Below are 16,838 nucleotides of genomic sequence, written 5' to 3' on the forward strand. Positions count from 1 at the left end.
TTCTGCCTTTCAGTTAGGGCAGTGTTAGCCAGCTTGGTTCAAGTGCAGAGGTGTCCAAATTCCTCTCATTAGTCCCCTGCCGGAGTGCCTCATTCTGTACCCTGGCTCCCAAGGTCACCTAAGAAGACTGGCTAGATCAGCTGCCTGCAGTTAGGGATTTTTTGTCATTATATACATCTTTATGCAGTTGGGGTTTGATTCATTGGAAGATTGCCTCACACTTTTGTGTAATACTTTAGCTGATACTCCTGTTTTGCTTGAAAATAAATTCAATTCCATGTCTGTATCTCCAGTGTATTCCTCAATTCACCACCCAGGCATGCTGGTATTCTTCTCCAAAAGATTTTGCATATGTATACAAAATTGTGCCAGTATTTTTCTGCATCTGAGGAAGTTGTGCATGATGGAAGAGTATGACAGAGTGAAAATAAATGCCAGAAAACTGCATTACTCTAAAACACTTCATAATGAAACATTTTTAGTAAACTGATACAGCTACAGTTAAGTAGCAATTTCTGCAAAGCCCACCTTCTGTTGGTGTTGTAACATGGGACAGAAAATAACAATGCAGATGTTTTCCCAGTCTTTTCTCTGAATGTGGTTCAGCTTTGGGGTAGAGATGGGGAACACAACCACTTTAAAACAACCTCTGTATTCATCTATAAAAGTACTGTCATGTGCCATAGGAATGGCTCAAAGCACTTTTAGAATCATGCTAGCTTTGCCTGCGTTGAGATTGCTGCTCTCTAATACAGCAGGGGACTAAAAGATATTTCCATCTGGGCTAGATTCCATCACCCATCCTCATGCTGAGCATACCTTATTCAACAATTAGTTCCAGTGACTGCAACTCAACATGAATAAGAGCAATGGAATCCTTCCCTCTCAGTATTAAAATACAGCCCACTAAGTGTGACCAGAGCAAAGCTACTAACTGAACTCTAAACTAGTGCTGTATAAAACTACTTCATGTACTACTAGTAATGTTTGACCTACTTGTACAACAACCTTCACCTTTTAAAAGCTGATGACCTGAAACATAGTTACAGCTTCCTCCATGGTTTACAGCATTTAACAAAGTCCAACATAACAAAAAAACCTGACTTTTACATTTTTCAGAGCCAGACCTACTTGCCTCTAATTTTTCCATGAAGTAGTGCCATGTCTGTTTCTCAGACTTCTCATGTTCATCTTCTAACCAAATGTATCTACACACTCTAAGAATTTAAGTCTTTTTCTCTCCCTTTTCCTTTGCCAGAACACATTCTGGACCCTCTGCCTCTAAAGACAGTTCTGTTAATTCCAGATAAACTCACAAGCAGCTGTTTCCCCAGCCTCTATCCTCTGAAAAAGAAAAGAGAAATCAACCAGTTACTGTAGATAATAAGCTCTTGTCCACATGCTGCTTCTTCTGAGAGCACACGTGCTTGTGAGTATGGTCTCAGTTTTAACAATACCTGTCAGTTGTGTATAGGATGAGTCTATCCATGTTTCTCAATGTAGGAAGTACAACCTGCTTCTGCCTTCCCAGCTTTCCAATCACATTCTGAAAAACAATATATCAAAGATGAATGTAGAATAGGTTAAGGGCAACAGCTCCTATAGAAACTTTGCAAATTATCTTTTTCTCCTGAATGCTTGTTGATCCACACTCTCTGTATCTATACTACCAAAGCAGTGCCCAAACAATCCAAACACACAACCTGGGACAGCTCTGAATAGCTAGTGTAGCATCAGTACCCTAAACATAGCATCCAAACTGGAAGTTCAGGAGAGACGATCTTAACTGAAATTATGAGTTACAGCCCCAGAGGCTTTCAAAGAGGTTAAACAATGGAATCCTTGTAAATGCTTGCCATAAGAACTGCCTATGGTTGCCTGCTCTCAATGTCCTTAAAAGTTTCCAAGTGGAAATTGTTCTGTCCCTCATCCTCTCCACTGTGGCCACAAAAAACCCAGAAGAGCATCTCAGGGTTTGTTCTTTCAAAGGACATTTTTTTCAGGCCTCATTGTACATGGCAACATCTTTCTGGACAAACCTGTCTTTGGGAATGACACTGGAAAGTGGATGTTAGTGGTGGCACCAGCAGGGAATCACAGAATCAGAATTGTTAGGGTTGGTTGTGTGTCTGGAGATCAGCATGTCCAAACCCAAAGAAGTGTCCTCAAGGGCACCCTCACTAGAAGACTACTGTGTGGAATTCACTCTGTGGTCACAGCCTTCTCCTGACCTTTTCACTTGGAGGAATTAATGCACTTGAGCCCACATTCATGGGCGATTATTGGCAAACTCCCTGTAGTGCTTTTCCAAGCCCCACTGTTTGTTACCACTTTGCCCAAGGTAACTCCACTCACTCGAGTCCCTGAGTGTCTTTTCCTGGGGTCACATATAAGCTACAAACACACAGAGGCAGAAAAGGCTACAATACTGACTGAATATTAGGTAAAATTACCTTTTTCCAAGAGTTAAGCAAATGGTCTGGAGAGAGTTTAAGTGTCTTGAGTGGGTCACACTGCCAGCACAAAGCCTTGATATCCCATTTTACATGTTCAGTTGTTACAGCACAAAACTCTTTCTCATTTAAATTTATTTTACGTTATTGTGTACCTTGCACTATTTTGAACACAAATTATTTTTACTTTGTTAGTTGCTCAATAAGGATTTAAAACCAACTATCTTTATTCCTTCTGGATCAAAGAACATCTGTAATAACATTGAAGTGTCTCCACAAATTTGCCACTCTGCCTCTCAGACACAGCTGGGAGATACATTTCCAAATGTGTAGGGGTGGTCAGTAGCTGATCTCCCTTCTTGGGACATATTTTTCAGCATCGGGTACATTGAAAGAATGAATTTCTACATATAGTTTTATCTTTAAATAAAACTTTTATCTTTTAGAGATACTGACAGAATGCAACTCACAACTCTCATCTTAGTCTGTACTCAAAGATATTTAGGTAAGTAGAAAATCTGGGGAGTGCAGATTAGGAATTTTTGCCAAAAAACAAATCGTGTAACAACAAAAGGAGCCGCCATCGTGACAGCCCATCCAAGAAGTCACAGGGACTGGGAATTTATAATTGATGGATGTTTTTTACCTTTTGCAATTCTGATTTGTCAGTCAGCCCCTTGTCCCACTGAAGACAGAGCTTTGCTGCTGATTTTGAACAAGCTGAAATTTCGCCAACGTTTATAACTGCAGAACAGAAATTATTTTTAGCTTGTGGGACATTAAATGTGTGCATTACTATTTTAATCATTAAGTCAGTGAAATCACACAGCTAAATTACCGAATTCCACTAAGAACCAAATTTCCCATCTCAAATGATACTCAAAAAAAAAACAAAACAGAGTAAAAACTCTGGCACCCTTGAGAGACGTTACCAAAACCCATCCCATTTCCCCAAGCTCCAAACTCTCCCACTGCTAGAAATAAATCCTTATCGAGCGAGCCGTCCAACCGCAGCGCAACCGCGGCGAAACGCCGCGGCACGGAGTGCGATCCATCTCTCCCAAGGTTTCCGAGTGAAGGTGAACAGAGTTGGAGGAGGAACCCGGAACGCCAAAGGTCGCAGGGATGAATTCCCGAGGGCAGGAAGGCTGGCTCACCGCGGGCACGGCGGCGCTTCCCGCTGGGACAGGCCCGTAGCGCCACCGGGTGGCCGCCACCTGCCGGTCCCGCGCTCCGTGGTGTCCACGCTTCCCCTCTGCCCCGCACCTCCCGGCTCTCCGCGGTGTCCCCGTGTCCCCTCTGCCCCGCACCTCCCGGTTCTCCGCGGTGTCCCCGTGTCCCCTCTGCCCCGCACCTCCCGGCTCTCCGCGGTGTCCCCGCTTCCCCACCGTGCCGCACGGTCCCGGCTGCCCGCGGTGTCCCCTGGAGCCTCCCGCCCCCACGAACGCCCCCGCAGTAATTACCCTTGTGGCCGCGGAGCCGCAGACAGGCCTGTCCAGGGGCTGGGGGCTGCTTCCCTTTGAGGAAGAAGCTCACACCGGTGTGTGCGGGGACAGCGGGGCGCGCCGCTGTCCCCCCCGGCGAGCGCCCGGCGGCACCCGGCACCTTCGGCCATCGGGGCGGCTGCTCTCCCGGGCGCGGCGGCAGGGCGGGCTGCCGAGAAAGGAAAAAAAACAAACGGGGGAAATGTAGAGCCCTGCGCGCATCCGAGCGCCCGGGCTGCCGCTGCCCCTGCCCCAGCGGGACACCGCGCCCCCCCGCCGCCCCGGCCCCCGACCCGCCCGGCCGCGCCCCCCGACCCGCCCCGTCCCGACCCGCCGCGCCGGGGGGCTCGGCCATAAATACGGCCCCGAGTGGCGCTCCCGGACCGGCGCGGCTGCGGAGGGGGTCGGGGCAGCAGCCAGCGCTGGTGCCCTCGCCTGGGACAGGCTGCGAGAGTCTCGGCTCTGCGCACCCGCCTGGCCGCAGAGCAGCCCGGTCGAAGGCCCCTCCGTTCCGAGCCCCTCGCTGTCCCCTCTGGCCTAGCCGCTGTCCCCTCTGCCGCCCCCATGGACTTACTTGGCCCCATGGAGATGACGGAGGGCTCCCTCTGCTCCTTCACAGCCGCCGATGACTTCTACGATGACCCGTGCTTCAACACGTCGGACATGCACTTCTTCGAGGACCTGGACCCGCGGCTGGTGCACGTCGGGGGTCTGCTGAAGCCCGAGGAGCACCCGCATCACCACGGGCACCACCATGGGCACGAGGAGGAGCACGTCCGGGCGCCCAGCGGGCACCACCAGGCTGGCCGCTGCCTGCTGTGGGCCTGCAAGGCGTGCAAGAGGAAGACCACCAACGCCGACCGCCGTAAGGCCGCCACCATGAGGGAGCGCCGGCGGCTCAGCAAGGTCAATGAGGCCTTCGAGACCCTCAAGCGCTGCACCTCCACCAATCCCAACCAGCGCTTGCCCAAGGTGGAGATCCTGCGCAACGCCATCCGCTACATCGAGAGCCTGCAGGCCCTGCTGCGCGAGCAGGAGGACGCTTATTACCCAGTGCTGGAGCACTACAGCGGGGAATCGGACGCCTCCAGCCCCCGCTCCAACTGCTCCGATGGCATGGTGAGTGCCCCAGGGAGGACACCCTGCCACCAAGGTGCCCTGGACGCTGTTGGTCCAAACCTGAGCAGGGCGAGTCACCTCTTCCTGCCCTTCCTATAGCAGCTGCCTTCTGTACCTCCCCAGGCAGAAGACAAAGTCCTTTCTTGTGCCTTGAGCACCCGCAGTGAAGGGAGGTGGGGTCCCCACATGGCAGGATGTCTGGGAAAGAAGAAGACTCTCTTACACACTTTGTTCCCTAGGAGAAGTTAGGCAGGTTCCTCATGTCCTGGAGGAGCCAGGGCAAAGCTGCTGGGGGAGAACTTTGGGAAGCTGCCTGGAATGGAGGTATTGCCTGTGATCCCATACCTCCTGAGGCATCTCTGTTTCCATCTTCTGCTGTATCATTACCTTTGAATCCTCTAAGGACAGCAGAGAGCAAGGGCCCCCTAGGACATGGTAGTTACATGGGAATTGGTAGGAGTCTGGGTTTTGTTTTCTGCCGTTCATCATGACAACAGGAGGAGTGTCTAAGCAAGAAGAACTAGTTTTTTTGACCCTTAAGAAAAAGATTATCCATTTCACTTCTCACTCACTTCATCCCCTCCATAGATATTACAAGCAATAGGAAGGAGAATCCAGGCTTTCAGTCCTGTTTGTACATTATAGGCATGGGAGAAGAAGGGTGGGTGCCAGAGAGGGTGTCTCATCCCCACATCTTTTGGCTGGGGCTGTAGGTTCAGTCTCACATCTGACTCTGGGTGGGTGGGATGTGGTGACCAGAGTCCAGGACAGCTCTCTGGATAGGCCATGAACTGCCCTTTCAAACCAGAGACTGCTTCTTGTGCTCTGGTGGGGATAGTCGTTATTGAGTTCAGTATCTGCGATTCTGAGATACTTAACAGATTGGAGAGATTTACACAAATGATTCCTCTTCAAGATACAGTCTCTTTTAATACAGGAATTTGATTGTGGATTAAATTATTGGAAACAAATATATTAGTCAATGTTCTAGAGCATTTTCTATACGAAATGGAAATAGGAAGAGAAACTGAAGGAAATACAAAGGGACTAGGTAGACAGAGGCTTTTAAAGAGAAATTCATGTTTAGAAAAATCTTCAAAAACTAAATTAAAAAGACATTAATTCCCCTTTCACACAGGTCTCAGGATACTCAGGTCTCCCTGTTGTAAACTAAAGATACATGAAGGGCTGTATCTGATCAGAATGCTGGAAAGTCTTATCTCATCTGTAAAGCTGCAGCATTCGATGCAAGAGTGGTAACTTTCTTGTGGAACAGCTGTGCCACATAAAACATTCTGAGGTGGACCCCCTTCTAGCCATGTTTTTCCTTACTCAAAGAATCTACTACTTGATGGCATTTCAGACAGGACTGAAATGATGGCAACAGACCAGAGCCTGAAATACGAAATTAGATGGTTCCTGAGATTTGGGTAAGACTCTGACCTCACTTGGATTTCTCTCCTTCCCAGATGGAGTACAGCGGGCCTCCCTGCAGCTCTCGCAGAAGGAACAGCTATGACAGCAGCTACTACACAGAGTCCCCAAATGGTGAGTACATACCCTAACAGCAGTGTGAAACACAGAGACAGAGGCAGGCAGTGCAGCACCTTCCCTGTGCCTGCTCCGTGTCCAGCTGGGCTGAGAGAGGAACCTGCCTTTCAGCCAGCAAGCCACTGCTGCTGGTAGGGGCACTGGATTTCCTCTAGGTGTATTTGCAAATACGGCGATGTGTTATAGCTGTATTTTCCATTTTGCAAATCTAACATTTGGATAAAAGTATGCTATTCTCTGCAACTAATTTCAGCATTTAACCATATTCTACATGAAGACTTCTTACTCTATCATTGATGGAGTAATTTATGATTGATTTCAAATCTGCTCTTCCCTTTCTATGGACTCGGTGAAGCCTTAGATCCTCCCTGTCCCCAGAGCAGCACACTGTAGTTGCACACCTCTTCCACTGTGAAATGACAATCTGTTTTCTGGTTATTGGTGTCCTTCACCAATATTCATTTCCTCTTAAGTCTTCACATGCCCACAAATGTGCAGTGCCCACTGATGTTAATTACCAACTGGATAATCTGAGCATCTTTTTGTCTGTTTTTTAGATCCAAAGCATGGGAAGAGTTCTGTTGTTTCCAGTCTTGATTGCCTCTCAAGCATTGTAGAGAGGATTTCCACAGATAATTCCACATGCCCTATACTGCCTCCGGTGGAAACTGTTGCTGAAGGGAGTCCCTGTTCCCCTCCAGAAGGAGTGAATCTGGATGATGGTGGAGCCCAAATTCCTTCCCCCACCAACTGCACCCCACTCCCCCAGGATAGCAGCAGCAGCAACCCCATCTACCAAGTGCTATAAGGACCCCTCCAGCTGGACTGCACCAAAACCGATTTGCTCCGTTTGGCCTTGCTCAAGACCTGCCTTCTAAGGTCGAAAAGACTTCTTAAGACTTGTTCCAATTTTAAAATATCACTGAAAATTCCTTCAACTATCTAACTTTGCAAACCTGTATCACTTCAAAGTACACATAGTTATTTATTGGTTGTTAAACTAAAGTTATTTAATACATCTAGAGATAAAATTGTATACCATGAAATGGCCAATGTTTAATCTGGGCTCTGGGGAATAGGAAGCTGGCTGTTTAATGTGGAGGAAAATAGAAATCTACAGCAGTAGTGGCATGATAGATCCTTCCTATTACTCCTGTTCTGGCCAAAATAAGGTTGTGGACCATTTTTTATAAAACTTTTGTATAATTGTAAATAAGAGTTGCTTTCCAAAAAAAAAAAAAAAGAAGAAGAAAAAGAAAAAAGAGCAAAATAAATAAATTTTAAAAAAAGAAAAAACCAAAAAATTAAAAAGGGGAAAAATTTAAAAATATTTAATGTTGCTTGGTTTGTTGTGTCAAACTTTAACTTTATATATTTATACGATGTGGTTGCCAAGAATGTTTTCAACAGTATTCTAAATAAAGACCCTTATTTATAAAATCTGTGGTGTTATCTTGACTTTCATTAGGGCTTCTAGAATTACTAGTGCATTTAGGAGTGGTATTAGATCTCTGCCTTGGCAGGAAGAAGATACAGGCTCTGATTCAGCAAAGAAATCAAGAACATGCTTCAGTTGCACCACTTTGCATAAATATGCTGCTGTCAAAGGGTCTCCTTTCTTCATATTCTGTTGTGGTCACTACTAAACCTAGACCTGAGCATCACAGGTCATTATTAGAGGGATCAATAAATAAGCATGTTTCTCCTCCTCCCCCCAAATTTACAATTACATTGTAGGACTTGTTCTTACAAAGATGTGTTGAAACGAAGAATCACAAAAAATGAGACTCTCCAAATCCCAGTGTAGCTACTGAAACCCCATACAAAACTCACAAGAACAGGTACTACATTTTGGGACAACTGTTTACATTTTTCATTCAAGTTGTATTTTTCAAGTGTTTGTACCAAGTTCGTGTATTCTCAGGTATTAGAAACTAATTGCAAATGAGTTTTTGTCATAAAGTTCAAGTCACAGTTTTCCTCAAGTTCAAGCTGGAATGTAGGCCAAAGATAGGCAGTTTTAATTTGGATTTGAACTTTATGCATCTCTGGCAGCACTGCTCCAGGGATTTGCTTCTTGTTTAGAGCCTCTCTAAAAATAACCAGTGGGCTCTGTTTCATTCAGTATCTATGTGTAACCTTGAAAGCTGGCTGCGCAACTGAAAAATGTTTAGCCCTGAGCTGGTTGTCATTGGAAAGTAACAATCAGGGCATTTCTGTGCATCTGGACAAGAATAACCAGCAACTACAACCTGTTTCTTTTCACATCCCTATGATTTATGGATTTTGTAGAAACATCACAGTAAAATAAAAACAAAAAGCACACTGAAAACCAATCTAGGTATCATCATCATCCCTAAATACTTTGATGACAGACTAGTCATTGTGTTCTCTGTTAGATGACTATTATAGAGGGAGTTTGTGCAGCTCTTACCTTAAGCAGGAAAAAGAAAGAGGGAACAGCTAATTCCAGGGAATGTCTCCCACTCCTTTAATCATGTGTGGCCTTGAAGATCAATGTTCTCTGGAGAGGAGAGGAGCAAGCTGCCATGTGTTGAGCAGAGCAATGCAGTTGCTTCTCCTCCTTCCTGGGGCAGTCATGCTCCAAGCTTGGTGATTTTTCTGAAGCCAGAGGGGCAGGGATGGTAGCAGCCATAGGTATTCCTTCCTCATCCATGAGCTTGGGGTCATGGTGGATGATAAATCAGTGTCGAGGCATGGGACCATTCTGTGGAGCAGCCCAGGCCCCCACAGATCAGAGGAGACTCTGAGGCAGGACTGGCCACTCATCATCTTCATCAAAGTCCAGTTTGTAAAGGTCTCCCACTGACTCCCTGTGGGCAGAAAACACTCCAGCCCATAAAGATTGAGCTTACCCCTTTCGTTTTTCCATTAAAGATAAAAATCAAACTAACTTGAGAATGTGCTAATTCATACTATCATTAGTCAGGAGGGTCTCTACTAAGGCTGGAAAAATAGCCCAGGTTAGTTGGAAGCCTGTATCCCTTACAAAAGCTAAGGAGAGACAGCTGCCTCACAAATCAGGACCTCACACATCATCAATATAATTTTCATTGCCTTCAGCAAACTATCAGGCCCACAGTGCAAAAGTTTCAAATAAATGCTTTTGTGAAATACCAAAGATCTTTTAATCCCCATAATCTGAGGCTGGTAAAAGTATCAATTTAATGCCAATAAATAGCAACCAAAAAGTATTTTGGCAGCTCAGGAATGACAGAGGCTCTGGAGATGCTGGCAGGCTGGCTGTTCATGGCTGCCTTGCCTGCACCCCACTTCTGAGAGACACAATGGGGGTATCTGGCTGTAGGGCTGGCATGGCAGAGCGGGCACAGGGCACTTGTGTTCAACAATGTACATGCAGTTCGATGTGAAGTCATGTATATTGCATTTCACTGATTTATTTTAGCCACCCGAGTTTCCACATACTGATGTTAATGTTACAACAGAGAACAGGCATTTAGCACATCCCAAAATAGATAGATGGATGGATGATGAGGAAAAAATATTCATAGGTTTCCTATGCAGAGCCCATCTTTCTCTCATTGATGTCAGTGAGAAAAGTTCACTGGAGTAAGGCCAAAGGGCGTCAGCACTGACAAATACATGTTTAGGTTACAAATATATTTATTTTTTACTTAGATAAGGAAAATTGTTCCCTTGTGCCATTTCTTCCTGTTTATTTCTAAGCTAATAAATATATTTAAAACAAAGCCCTGTGCATGAAGAGGACAGCATGTAACTGATAGAAATATATCCCAGTCTATAAGTAAATATTTTGAGGCTAGTAATATTTGGATTCAGAACTTTAGTTCTGACACAGCCAAGGAGTATACGCAAGGCTGATCCAACATATACAAACTTTGGGTCTTAAACTGGACTCCTGAAGATGAATTTAGGCATTTAGGGTTGATCTTACAAAACAAAGTGCAGCCTACCTTGGTCTACAGAAACACTCCAGCATGGGCTCCAAACACAAAATGATAGTCTGGAAGTTTATATCACATAAACTTTCCAGCTCAATATGATGTTTCCTAAGGAACACTGCCTCCACACGGAAAGTCATACAGATACAAACAAATAAAGGAAAGTAGCTGTCTTCAAACATAATGATAAGTGCACATTTTAGGCATGTTTGATTTGATTTGGTAGCTTAAGAAAGCACTGCATGACAAACTCAGTATTACTGGTTTATCGCACTCAAACCACTGCTACGGAAAAAGTGAAGAGGAATAAATTTATATCTCACTTACATGTAATAAATGCTCCAGTTTTACATTTCATCAGATCATTTGCCAGTATCAGAATGAAGAGGATCTTTTTCCTACTTTCAATATTCCACAACAAACTGCAATAAAATTGCAAATAACAACATTAAACATCATTTCCTGCATTATCATAGAAATACTGCTACAGAAGTATTTCACATACCAAACATTCAATTTTAGGTAAAAGATATATGAACTATTCTTGGTATATGTTTTCCCTTTAAAAAGATTTTATTATCTGTATCTAAATATATTAAAGAAATATTAAATTGGCAGTTGCTTCACACCAGATGCTGCTCTTCTAAAATGACTTGTCACTTTCAACTCAAGATAAAGACCTTAAAAAAAACCCTTGAAAGTGGACAGAAAAGCAGTTTTCATTTTACATCTTACATTTTGCAGAGATATTTAAAAGTTTCAAAGTGTGCAAAGTGCCAAAACTGCCATCTTCAGAAGAACTACATCCAAAACAGACAAGGAAACCTTTTTACCTTATACCTCATGAATTGTAATGAATTAATTAATTAATATTTCATTTTTGTTTAAAAATTTCCTTGAAATCAGTAGGAATATTTCCAGCTTCAGTAGGAATATTTTCAGGCTACTGCACATAATACTGTCTGGGATAGTGTTCAGATAGCAGTGCAAAGCCAGGACAAACTCCCTGCTGTGACCCTTTGCTTGCGCTCTGGTCACTGACCCATTTCTGTCACAACACTTTCAGATGTACTGATCCCCCTGAGCACAAGCCTCTGAACAAGCTGCCAGGCTTTAGTGCTCACCTGATCTTGAAAGTACCATCCAGAAACTGCCCCCATAATAGTGTTGAAAGCCTGCAACAGTTCCTAAATGAGTGGCTGACACGGAGCCTGTGATAGCAGGAGATGGTATGAAGGTCATTTCACGTAACTTGCATGTGGCAATCTTGGCTTTACAGGCAGTAGGTAAAAAGGCCTGTGTAGAGTCAGAGTGCATGACCTAGACATCATCTTGGGAGGCACATCCAAGTACCTCATTCAGCACTATTTACTATCAGCTCACCCTCCCTCAGCCTCTCAAATCACTGGTTTTCTAGTAAAACTGTTGAACAGCCATGACCTCCTTTCCTTGATGGATGCAGCATGCTCCCTTCTCAACAGGATTGTTGTGCAACTGGGAATGTCATTAAAGTGGAGACCTTTCCATATTGACATTTCAAGGCTAACAAGGGAGGGGATGGTCCCTAGCATAACACAGAAGAGCTGTCAGATAGGCCTTTCCCTCCCAGGACCCAGCAGGAATTAGGAACGTGTCTGGCAGAGCCACTTGGGTGAGTCCAAGGAATCCAGAAATTTCCCTGTGGACCCAGAAACCTACATTTTGCATACACTTGTAAATAAAGATTTAACACTGTAAGCTAATGGTGAAAACTGATTTATCCTGTAACCATGGCAGTATAGAAAACCTCAGGGGTTTCCCAATAATACAGTCAACATGGCACTGAATTCACAATTTACTTACTACAACACAAATAACTTTTATCATCTACAGGCATCTTAGCAAGATAACAGTTGTGCTATTTATGTAATAATGCATAATCTCACACTTATCAATAGCAAGGCAAGTGCTGTAACTATTTATTAAAAATTTACTAAAAACCCTAACAGACAATAACCCACTTAATCACGTGATTGAAGGAGGTTGCAATTTTCATTGAAACGTTGGGGGTCAAATTCACTCAGAAGCCTGTGTCTCAGCACAGTTACCACCTAGTGCTGCATATCCATGGCAGTCAAAGGGATCCCCAAATCTCCACAGTTCTCCCTAACCCACCTCGACTGACCTTGAGCCTTTTCTGGTCCAACAGCCACATCTGCTGGGAAAAATATTAACTACATTTCTTCCTGAAATCATTGCTTGGTGAACTCCGTGTTCTGTTTTATCATCTTTCCTTAATGTAAGGTTTGTTGGTGCAGAAACAGCAAAGATATTCACAGTCTTCAGACAGCATCTTGAGGTCCATACACTAAGAACATCAAGGAAAATATATTAGAAAAACCAATTTCTTCCCTGCCAAGAACCTTCTACAGAAACAGGGAGAAAAAAATGTAAGAGTAGTATGGTTGGTTGGGTTTTGGCTTTTTTATTGCTAGACAAATTCTGGGGCACCACTCTATTTTTCTTTAAGTGAAAAATAAAGACAGAAGGAGGGAGAAAATGGAAGGTCTTTCAATGCATTGTATGGCCTGTGCTGAGAGCAGTGGTCCTGAGGGAGACAGGCTGCTTGCCAAGAAGGCAGGTGGGGAGATGCAGAGGAACTGCAGATGACAGCAGGTTCACAATGACATTCTCTGATGACAAATTCCCTCAACAGGGCACAAATCTCGGCCACTGGACCAAGGGAGGTGATTTTCCCCTCTACTGTGCTGTGGTGAGATCCCACCTGGAGCTGTGCCTCCATTTCTGGGTCCTCAGCACAGAAGGGACATTGACCTGTTGGGGTGAGTCCAGAGGAGGCCACCAAGATGATCGGAGGGATGGAGCACCTCTCCTATGAGGAAAGGCTGAGAGAGTTGGGATTGTTTAGCCTGGAAAAAAGGTTTCAGGGTGGCTTTCCAGTACCTGAAGGGAAAATACAAGAAAGATGAAGAGAGACTATTTAAAAGACTGTGTAGTGACAGAAAAAGGGGAATGGCTTCAAACTGAAGGAGAATAAGTTTAGATTAGCTATTAGGAAGAAATTCTTTACTGTGAGAGTGGTGAAGCATTGGAACAGGTTGCCCAGAGAAACTGGGGGTGCCCCATCCCTGCAAGTGTTCAAGGCCAGGCTGCATGAAGCTCTGAGCAACCGGGTCTAGTGAGAGGTGTCCCTTTCCATAGCAGAGAGGTTGGAACGAGATGATCTTTAAGGTCCTTTCCAACCCCAACCATTCTATGATTCCTTTTATACTTTGGTCACTGTTTCTTTCACATCAATGCTCTACTTCTGAATCCTAAACCAGATGAAACAATACCTTTGCGTTCTGAATTTTTAAACTTGTTTTTATGGCATCTGCGAGTTTCCTGAGGCAGGAGCCTAGACAATCCACATTTGAGAGCTGTGGCTTGCTGCAGTGTGAAAGTACATTATTGAACCAACAAGCAGTGTGTAAGCTTTTCTCCAGGCCATCGGAGGGCAGCATTTCCAAGAAAAACAGGACTTGAACATCTGTTTTTTTGTTGGTTTGTTTTTTTTTTTTTTTTAGTGTATACATTCCTTTTTTCCTCCCTAAACTCTCACATCTAACTCTTTCTCAGTTCAGGTAGAGAGCATAATTTCACACCGCAACAACTGAAATCAATGAGCTGAATTCCTACCCAGTGTAAATTCATCAGTCTTGCTGGCAGTTGACACAGTATATTGGGATTATTACAGCAAGTACAAGCTCATGGTTTGAGTTTGGATGCTCAAAGATGCATTTTTGTGGGAAAAAAAACTACAGGTTTTTTTGTCTATATGGCAAGGCATCCCTATGTATGGACTAAAGTTCGGGATGAAGAGCATCAGAGAGCAAAGCATTTATACAACAGCTTGTAAAGGGAGACCCATTCTCCATCCAGGGCACGTAATGCTCTCATTACAGATCTAGTGGCATAGAAATACAAATGGATGCAAGGGGGTTCATGTGTCACACGTGTTCCTTTGTATGGGACAGGTCACACTCACATCCCTTTGTTCCCTTTGGAAGGGAAGCGGGTATGTGCTAGGCACTCATGCTCTAGGCTCTCAAAGGCTGTCCTCTGCAGAACTACACACTTGAAACAGCTTGCAGTTGAAAGCCAGCTGCACAAAATGTAGTCCCAAACATGCCTTTCAAAAGCTTCACAAATGCCAATTACATTAAGTGATAAGAAAAAAAAGCAACGAAGTAATGTGCCTAATTAACAAAGCTAGAGATGGAGCCAGCCACTTGGTTTGAAGTACTTCCAAGAGAGATGTTAAATGCAATGGTCAGGGCAACTCTGGAAGAAATAAATTAACATGCTGGGTTAATATTTCAAGCTCTGTGGGAGTAAAAACTGTGTGTGGTAAGGGGAAACAAAGGTAAAAATATCACAGGGTGCTATTCTGATTGTTTGTTTGCCAAGGACACTTTAGCTTTTGCCATTTATTATTCTTCATGGTATGCTCAAAATTATGCAAGAAGACATAAAAGTGTCAGCATTGCGTCACCGGCCTTCCTAAATTTATCTTTTACCCACCTGTTAAATCTCAGCTCAAGGTCAAGAGAAAAACCATTTTAAGTGAATGCACTATGAGACAGACCGATTCATGAAAAATATCTTAGGAGGGTTCTTTTATCTTTAGTACTATCTGCAACCACAGCTTAAAAGATTCCCCTCACTACAGGACAACAGTGGAGTTTTTTTCTGGTCCTCATAAATAAGAACTGACTGACAGCTGCCTGGTTCCAAATCTTAGATACCTGTGGTTGGGAAAGCTCAGGCCATCACAAACTCTCAAGTTCCAGCAAGTAGTGTGGCTTGAATCCATTCCAGTACTCATCTGTTGGCAGCTGTTTCCATCTGCTCCTTCTTGAACCCTTCTGCTGACTCCCTAGGGAAGAGCAGGAAGATTGTCACGCAATGAACTCGCTTGTTGTGAGCTGGCTGCTCATGTTTTACCCCAATCTGTCATCTCACCTCATCTGCTCTCTGGCCTTTTTTTGCCATGAGAATTCTGAGTTCTGCTCTGCACCTAAGGGGGAAAAGAAACCCCAAACCAACCATTCCTCAAATTATTCCTTCTTTTAAGTACAAATAATTATTATGAACAAGAGATTCATTAATATTGATCAGATCACTTAGTCCTCACAGCTGAATTGCACAGTGATTCCTGCATGTATGTTTTGCAGCTAGAAGTGTCTGACATACCTTTACTTTGTGATGAGGGAAGGCAGATGCCCTTCAAGCACTCCATGACCATTACCTACGGCCTTTTTTTTTTGTTGTTATTGTTTGGTTCTGTGGTAAAACACAAAATGGAGAAAGAGAAAAAAAACCAAAAAATAACATTTTCTATTTTAGACGTCAGTGTTTATGTTTCCAGACTTGCAGCTGAGCCTTTAGGAACTTTGGTTGACTGAGCAAATGTCTATGCACATTAAGGCTCCTCTCTTAATTTGTCCCATTGCTATTTTATGTACTTGGTAACTTGATATCTACACATTAACATTAATTGGCCAGACTAAGCAAAAGATTTTATTTTTTCTTAACCAAGATAATTAGTTTTATATTTTCATCTTTGAAAGTTTTAATTTATACTTTGATACATTATCTCTAGCCTGATTTCCAATTGGACCAAATCGCCTCAAATCTCTTGGGCATTCAAAACTTTCAGGTGTACCTGAAAATGCAAACTTCTGTCCAGAGACATCTTTTTTTTTTTTTTTCAATCCCAAAGTACCTGAAAGTACATCCCTAAATATAAGCAGCATTCTGCAGATGCTATTCAGCCTAGGGTTCAGAGGGGAGAAATGATCAATAAGAGAAGCAATACAACAGAATATGGAAAAAAAGCTGAAGAAGATTCCATTAGTAACACAAATACAATCATCTGGATTTTGCCCTAGACATAATTATACCTATTTGTGGCTATATTGGTCAAAATACCTCCTAAGGGCTTTAAAAGCATAAACTCAGGAAAACAGAGTAATTTCTCTGATTTGCCATGTCACCTTTTCTGTGGAGCACTGTCCTTTGCAGCATGCATCTGTCTGCTTGGATTATGCAGGGGTCAAACTGGGCCACACGAGCACAGCACCACTTCAGCACTTCTGCGTGGACACCTATCTATACAGTGAAGGCTTCTGAAGGGGCTTGGCATGATAAAGCAATTAAGAAACATCTTTGCCCACATCCTGAATTACTGCCACACAATCAGCCATTTCCTCCACTTTTTAACAGGCAGAATAAGCTGGAGAACA

At 43.8% G+C, this 16,838-nt stretch overlaps 3 protein-coding genes across 4 annotated transcripts; 1 reads left to right on the top strand and 2 right to left on the bottom strand.

Moving 5' to 3' along the window:
• Positions 1-1,141: 1,141 nt before the first annotated feature.
• Positions 1,142-4,292, bottom strand: LOC115904036 (ribosomal large subunit pseudouridine synthase B-like). Its single transcript, XM_030949085.1, has 4 exons — positions 3,917-4,292; positions 3,100-3,197; positions 1,458-1,546; positions 1,142-1,344 (listed from the first exon to the last, which is right to left on the bottom strand). Exons 1-4 carry the CDS (start codon positions 4,290-4,292, stop codon positions 1,338-1,340), a joined length of 570 nt encoding a protein of 189 aa, XP_030804945.1. The 3' UTR covers positions 1,142-1,337.
• Positions 4,293-4,332: 40 nt separating this feature from the next.
• MYOD1 (myogenic differentiation 1) lies at positions 4,333-7,856 on the top strand. The gene is made up of 3 exons (XM_030950447.1): positions 4,333-5,056; positions 6,526-6,604; positions 7,165-7,856. The coding sequence occupies exons 1-3, from the start codon at positions 4,502-4,504 to the stop codon at positions 7,413-7,415; spliced, it is 885 nt and encodes a 294-aa protein (XP_030806307.1). The 5' UTR covers positions 4,333-4,501; the 3' UTR covers positions 7,416-7,856.
• LOC115904779 lies at positions 5,139-15,437 on the bottom strand. 2 transcript variants are annotated; one of them, XM_030950448.1, is made up of 5 exons: positions 15,339-15,431; positions 12,716-12,898; positions 10,879-10,973; positions 9,042-9,441; positions 5,139-5,254 (listed from the first exon to the last, which is right to left on the bottom strand). In XM_030950448.1, exons 1-4 carry the CDS (start codon positions 15,416-15,418, stop codon positions 9,122-9,124), a joined length of 678 nt encoding a protein of 225 aa, XP_030806308.1. In that variant the 5' UTR covers positions 15,419-15,431; the 3' UTR covers positions 5,139-5,254; positions 9,042-9,121. The 2 variants fall into 2 exon arrangements, 1 of the variants encoding a protein (XP_030806308.1); XR_004060804.1 differs by lacking the exon at positions 5,139-5,254 and having other exon boundaries at positions 9,102-9,441; positions 12,706-12,898; positions 15,339-15,437.
• Positions 15,438-16,838: the final 1,401 nt, after the last annotated feature.

This window comes from Camarhynchus parvulus, chromosome 5 (genome assembly GCF_901933205.1).
Source record: "Camarhynchus parvulus chromosome 5, STF_HiC, whole genome shotgun sequence".
Lineage (NCBI taxonomy): Eukaryota > Metazoa > Chordata > Aves > Passeriformes > Thraupidae > Camarhynchus > Camarhynchus parvulus.